We start from the raw sequence: 7500 nt of genomic DNA, 5'->3' as shown, positions 1-7500 counted from the left end.
CGAATTTTGTCTAGAACAGAAACGAAAGGAGAGCGAAAGAGAACGGCAACAATAAAACGGAATACCAGTAGTAGCTCATACTCAGTGGAAGAAGTTACGCCACAAATTCTTTCCTTGGGCACTAAACCGTTTGTTATTTTTACGGATGCGTTATTTAAAGTGGATGCGTATTTTTAAAACGTAGTTTTATCGAAAATCGAATTTCTGTCTAGAACAGAAACGAAAGGAGAGCGAAAGAGAACGACAACAACAAAACGGAATACCAGTAATAGCTCATACTCAGTGGAAGAAGTTACGCCACAAATTCTTTCCTTGGGCACTAAACCGTTTGCTATTTTTACGGATGCGTTATTTAAAGTGGATGCGTATTTTTAAAAGGTGGTTTAATCGAAAATCGAATTTTTATTGTCAAGTGGAATTAAATAACAATTATCTCTATTCTTTTGGACATAGAGAAAAAATTGATTCGTTTGTTTGTTTTGCTCTAAAATGCGAGCGAACAATTGCTTTTTTAATCCGTTTGCCCAACTGGTTTTCGTTGTGCCTTGATAGTGACAAGAAAATTTTGCCCTTATGTTATAAACTCGTAATCACAATGAGTTATTAGGGGGAAATCTCACTAGCTTGTGTTTTCAAAAGTTTGGTTTAAAGCACCTAAACGTTATTTACGTGTTGGAGCGGTTCTTGTTTGAAGTTCGTCCTTTCTTGGTTGCATTGCCGTATTTTGCCAATTCTTGTTCCACGCCAACCAAGCGTATTTCAATGAAATACATTAAAATGTGGATGATTTCGTTTTCAGAGATAAAGTGGAATAAAGCACATCAGTAAAACTCTTCTTTAACCATGAATTAATTTTTTTTATGGCTTCTAATTTTAGCGTTATTCCTATTCGCTGGCTATTGACAGTTGACTCTGAAATGGCATTTTTCCTTTTCCATTCGCTCACTGAGGGTGTGCTGTTTTCCTTTAAACCTCATGCGGTTCCAACCTCGTCCCCAGGACGCTTTTCCCACCCAAAGCCAGGGAAAAGCGCCCTGGGGACGAAGTTGATGGGTTTGAAGAAATCTTCATTGCCAAACTGGTAAACTCGAAAAACCGACATCGTACTCATCGCTTCGTGATTCATGCGATATCGGTTTTTAGGGTCAAATTTACCGTGGAATTCAGTAGTTAGGCAAAGAAATTTTTCTATAGAAGAAAGCAAAGAAAATGATCTAATTATCAAAACCTTTTATTTTCACTAACCCTACAGGCAGTAAGAATAAATAACCGGGGAGCTCTGCTTTTAGGCTTGGCTAAATCTATATATTACAAACCATAACCGACAATTTAGCCATGTATTCTCAAAAATAGTGTTAATATAATACGAAAAATCAACAGTGCAATTTTAATATTTATTTAGGATATGGTCAGTGGACCTCTTGGGGAAGTTGGAGCAGATGTGACAAGACCTGTGATGGTGGAACCCGTTTCAGGTGGAGACGATGTACGCGACCGCCTCCACAGTATAATGGGAGACAGTGTGTTGGACATGGCGTTGACTATGAAAAATGCAACACGAAATCGTGTCATGTGACTGGTATGACAAAAGAAGTTCCTTTGTCGCAATTACGATCGAAACTCAATCCAAAATAATTCGTTGTTGTCCTGTGTTCTTTGTCCAAAATGTTTGCTATACCCTAGGGTCATCCTGTCGCTTTAAGTGTGACCCGTTATCGTCTTCGACGTAGGATTAACTATGAATGCAGTCGTCCAACTCGTTTAATGTTTTCCCATAGTTATGATAAGTTGTGAAATACTTGCGTGAATTTTCATTCACGGTTATTGTTAACAGGTAACAGACTAATACTATGCGAAAGGCAGATGGCAAGAATGTTATCCTGTGGACCCTTCAGACTCATCCGAATTCGTTGGGCTCACTATGGTTACAAAAGCGGTGAGCGTGTGTGTGGAATCACTCACAGCAAAACATGCTCTGCTTCTAACGCCTTGAATGTTGTGAGAGGTTGGTGCGAGGGAAAGTCTTCGTGTGTTGTAAAATCTAGGAACAGGTATTTTAACGCGCCATGTGGAAATAAAGGACGGTACCTGAAAGTTAATTACTTCTGTTAAGCTCAGGTTAGGGGAGTCGTTATGAAACTTAATTATTCGTCAGATGAATAATTATCAGCAAGGTATTTATGTTAAAGCATTATGTAAACTGCTGGGCTACCAGTATTATGTGTCTACATCTGTTAAATAAAGTTTACACGATAACAATGATAATGATAAGTGCCCAACAATAAAGATAAGCACTTAAAACAGGGTTCGGCATTTCTCTTATTCCTCAGTTGCCCCCCCCCTCCATCCCCTCTCATAACTGCAAATCGCGGCATGAAAATCTAGTGGTGACCGTAGCGGCGTTCCAGTTAATTTTTTCAAGTGGCGGGTCATGTAGACCATTTGAAGGGTCACCCAACCCCTGCACCCTCCCCCAAGATCCGCTCCTGCTAAGAAAGGACTGAACATGTTGTTTACGCTTCATAATTCCTGTTCTATTCAGTCTAATGTGATGCTAGGTGAAAAATATTTGTGGGTTTACGTTTGTACCAAAAAGTATCGCAAAAGCCGGGAGTCAACAGTAAAAGGCAAGCCAAAAGACAGATGAAGAAAAAAAAAAAATTTATATAAATTCTGAATTTCGAATTTACAGCGAAATATTAATGACAATCGATCGTAAATTTCTGCAGTCTCTGACTTCTATGAATCAAGGGGAAGGTCATGATGGTCTGTCAAAAGGATGCAACTGATCACGTACTAGACAACCACAAAGGTGTGTGTGATCACCTTATGTCAAGGTTCTTGCTCACATTGAATGAACTACAGGGAAGAATGTCAATCGTTGATCTATTTCAGAGGTAAACAACGTACGTTTTCGCCGAGAAACGTCCGCCTTTAGGTTTTTAACTATTTTTATTGTAATATTTAACTGAATATTTACATCTCATCTGACGGGTCAGGAAACCTTCTTTGTCGGGTTATTGACACTAGACCCGACTCTTACCTGAAACAATGTTGAAGGCGCTGAAACTGCATTTTCCTATGAGTAATGCTGCCTGGAACAATCCCAAAATAAAAACAAAAAAAGCGCCAATAGGGACTTTTGGTAACTCCAGCAATAACAGAAGGGCCATGGGATAGAGCTCAAATGCGGTATTTTTCTCATTATCCCCAAGCTGCTCAGTCCGGAAACGAAACACTACTAATTTTTTAGTTCGTTTCCTCAGAAAGGTATCTATTTTGACTTCAGGGTGAACTACTTACACAATATGGTTGAGTGACCAATCAAAACAGAGTTTGTAATTGAAAATCTAAACATCTATGCGATGCGAAAACAAACTTGCGAACACGTGAACCTGAATTATCGCAAATAATAATGCTGACCACCATAAAAACGAAGCCTACGGTAAACAACTCTGAAGTTTTGTACTCTCGGAATGAAGTTAGGTTATGTTCTCTCGCGTACCAATAAATTGGGTCAACGAAGCGTTCACAAAAACGTGTTGGGAGGGGGGGGGGGGGGGAGGCGGTTGATGAGAATTTATCTATTATCTATTTGGAGGACCCCTAGCCTGAAATGTCAGTCGTCTCCCGCCCTCAGCCTTCCCCGCTGAGGGCGGGAGACGACTGACATTTCAGGCTAGAGGACCCCTTACTTGCTGCATTAAACAGTTTCAGGGAACCCCTTTTAGTATCCTAAAATTTGAGACATCCCCAACCTACCTCATGGCCACAAACCAATACACGATGCAGAAGTCAAAAGAACGATCAAAACAAATGAAGGTAAAAACAGACAAACGCCTCCAAAGAGCATAGCGATCCGCTAAGTAACGCAGAAAAAAGGCTGGGCCAACAAAGCCTTTAGAAAGACAGCTTTCTCACTGATACATGTACATAAAAAGATCCCGGGCCCGGGTCAAAGCTTTAAAAGCATAATCACTCGCTTCTACCATCGACAAGCCTATCGGTTGAGACTAGAATTAATTTGATGCTAAAGCGTGAGTCCAAAAAATTACATTCAGATTACTGCAGAGACAGGGTTTTCGACAGTTTTGTAAAGCCTGGTTTACACTACAGACAATTTTCGGCACGGCTCGTGTGAAATTGGCACGGGTGCCTAAAAAGAGCTCGGCAAACTTTGTTTACACTACACCATTTTTATCGTATCAAAAATACCGTGCCAAAATTTTTGGGCCCGGGTAAGTTCTCTTGTAGACATGCGCAGTTCAATTATAATCAAGAACGTCCGCGTGATTTTGGTGGAGAATGAGCAGCCATCTTGAAATATACACAAATTTGGCCCTTTAAAGTGTTTACACTACTTGTTCTATCCGAATCGTGCCTATATTTTCAGCACCCGTACCATTTTTACCCGCGCTCGGACTACCTCGCCGAAGGTCCCAGCACGGGTAAGAATTTTGGTTCGGCACGGATGAAATTTGGTACTGACAGGTTGTTTACAGTGCAAATTTTATCCCAGCCGAGCCTTATTTTTTGGGACCCGTGCCAATTTCACCCGAGCCCTGCCAAAAAATTTCTGTAGTGTAAACCGGGCTTAAGTAGCGGACATATTTCTGAAAGTACCGGGCGTAACATTTTTGGCGGCGCAACTTCAACTTCCCAGGTGTGGAACGAAAGCGAAATACAGGGGGACTATCATTTTTCTTCTTTGTTTTCGTATTCCATCAGATACCGATCAAATTTCTCACTTTTTCTTTGGAAAACCCTTTGTAAAACCTGGTTTCAAAGTTAAATTTGGGAGGCAGTGTGGCACAGTGGGTAGGGCGCTTGCCTTGAGATCCGGAGATCCTGGGTTCAAGACCCATTCTGACCACTCGTTGAACTTGTTCCTGGTAGTCCCTGGTTCAACGTCCCGGCCGCACTTGAAAATAGCCAACTGGTTTGCCTCTGGCCAGTTGGTATTCTTAAACAGCTGTTGTTGTTGTTCTGTTTCGTCGTTTGTTTTCACTGACCCTGAAAAGCACCTTTGGGGAGCGGTCAATTGATATGTATTGTATTGTATTGTAAATTTCACCGAAGGCCGGGCCTCTTAAAGATATAGCTTTACTCGTTTTTAACACTGAATTTCAACGACGAGCCGCCGAGCCACTGAAAGACATAACTTACTCGACGTTCTTTAAACATTGAATAGGGACCTTATGCAACAACGACGAGTTTGTGGACGACGACGAGAGTATCCAAACGGGGTCTGGGTCGAGAACGTCGTCGACGGCGGGAAAAACAAATACTTAAAGTGCTACTGTGACGAAATTTGAATCTTCCCTATCGAAGCCATTTTGGCATATAAACACGTAGTCTGTACGAGAAGAAGAATGCTGTTTACCATTTTCAAATATCTCTTTTTGTTCTGGAGATATTCAAGTTTTTTTAATATGCAAATTAGCCAAGTGATGACGTCATAAACCCTACCAAATTTTGATCAAGTATGATAGAGAAAGATATCTCAGCCAATTTGTATTAGAAATACTTGGTTCTTTGCACTAAGATTCTAGTAGATGTGTTCCACAATATGAGCATACCATTTTTGTTACCATGGCAACATACTGGGTTCCAGACCTCCCTGATATTAAAAGCTTTGCAGACCACCTTAGGCGTTCTGTTTTGATATTTGCAAATGGTGCCTCATCTGCATGATCCTGTCAGCATATAAAGATGTTAGGTCGAGTTTGTGGCCTTGGTAAATGTATTTCTAGCCTGAGATCACCAAAATATTGAAATCAGGTTGGAGGGGACTGGAAAAGAGTGAGTTGCCATGGGAACCAATTTCTTTACAGTCGTAGGTGTGTTGCCTTCAGAACTATCAGCTCACCAAATTTCAATGGTCTCTGTTGCAAATTGACCGAGATAGCTCTATTTATATTCTTGATGTTCTACTGGGTTGGGTGAATGACGTCATCAGCCTTCTCATTTGCATATTTAACACATTTTTCAAACTTAAATATCTCTGGAACCAATGCAGATATTTCCAAACGGTAAACAGCGTTTTTAATGTTTCATGGTACTCTATGTGATAAACCAAAAAACTCAAGGGATAAAAATTTGATCACAGTAGCACTTTAAGCAAGCTCCTGTCGACGAAGTCAAAAATATGATATGGCTTCGTTTGAAGAAATTAGAGAGTTGCTTCTTTTAAGCTTTGAGAACAACACCATCTGCGACGAAGAATTTCTCCTGCTTTCAGAACAATTTAAATCAAAGAACCCAGATTTTCCTTACGAAAATCATCTGGGATTCGAACTTGATGATATGGACGAATCTGAATGTTTGGCGGAGTTTAGATTTCAAAAGCGCCACATTCCTTTTCTGACAGTCGTTTTACAGTTACCAGACCAGTTTTTGTCCTACCAAAGATCAGTTTCAAGTGGAATTGAGGGACTTTGCATTCTGCTGAAACGGCTGTCATATCCCTGCCGATATAGTGATATGATTGAGCGCTTTAGCAAGCCCGTTCCGGTTTAAGTATAGTCAGTAAACATGTGCTCGATTATATTTACGATCATCACAGTCACCGCATACTTTACTGGAATCAGACGATACTCAGTCCACTTGCACTTCAAGAGTACAGCGATGCCATATCAGCCAAAGCAGCTGCATTGGATAATTGCTTCGGTTTTATTGATTGGACCGTGCGCTCGATTTGTCGCCCTGGAGAGCTGCAGGGAGTTCTTTATAATGGACACAAACGTGTCCATGCTCTCAAGTTTCAATGTGTAGCTCTGCCAAACGGACTCATTGGAAACCTATACGGACCAGTGGGTACGTTTTCTTCTTTCTTAGTGCTATAGGTAAAAATCTGAAAAAAAAGATACTGCCACGATTTGCATCTTTTGCACCTAAGATTCGAGTGTAACGACCCAACAAATTTATCATTAGTTGAGCTTCTATAAAAATATAATCTATCGCAAAATGCTGTTCGAGACGGTTTACTTTCGATACTATCTTGCCAAATCAATTTATTAAAGGTATGTAGTTGTTTACGTATATAACCTAAGTTATTTCAATGAAGAGTGATACTTTAAAACTCTGAAATATCTTTAAAAGGCTGCTTTAAAGCCCAATTAGCATAATGATCGAGCGGTAAACTCATTGAGCGAAATTCTCACTTGAGAAAATAAAGCTCAAACTAGATTATTTGTGAACTTCATGGAACTACCAACATTTCAGAATAAACGTTTTGACTTCACCTGATCTGTTGATCTAGTTGTTTCAGTGTAAGCGGAATATACACCCGTGAATTTTTGTGCGTTTGGGAATAATATTTCAAAAACGAGTGCGAGTGCTTTACCGAGGTTTCCAAACACGAGTTTCGAGTTTTCGAGTGTTTGGAAACCCCGGTAAAACACGAAGCACGAGTTTTTGAAATGGCTTCTCAATCGGCGCCTAATTGCAAACAAAAGAAAACAAAAGAAAACAAAAGAACAAAAGAAAGCAAAAATCACA

At 40.2% G+C, this 7500-nt stretch overlaps 1 protein-coding gene and 1 pseudogene across 1 annotated transcript in view; both read left to right on the top strand.

The window, feature by feature from the left end:
• LOC138051029 (uncharacterized) overlaps window positions 1–903 on the top strand; it is a 6201-nt pseudogene extending 5298 nt beyond the window's left edge.
• LOC138052047 (coadhesin-like) overlaps window positions 1–2304 on the top strand; it is a 25710-nt gene extending 23406 nt beyond the window's left edge. Inside the window, exons 14-15 of the mRNA XM_068898398.1 lie at window positions 1403–1579; window positions 1835–2304. Of these exons, the coding sequence (XP_068754499.1) occupies window positions 1403–1579; window positions 1835–2112 (455 nt within the window). The 3' untranslated portion in view covers window positions 2113–2304. The remainder of the gene's footprint in view (window positions 1–1402; window positions 1580–1834) is intronic.
• The last annotated feature ends 5196 nt before the right edge of the window (window positions 2305–7500 follow it).

This window comes from Montipora capricornis, chromosome 6 (genome assembly GCF_036669925.1).
Source record: "Montipora capricornis isolate CH-2021 chromosome 6, ASM3666992v2, whole genome shotgun sequence".
NCBI lineage: Eukaryota > Metazoa > Cnidaria > Anthozoa > Scleractinia > Acroporidae > Montipora > Montipora capricornis.
This window is presented reverse-complemented; position numbering and strand designations above follow the sequence as displayed.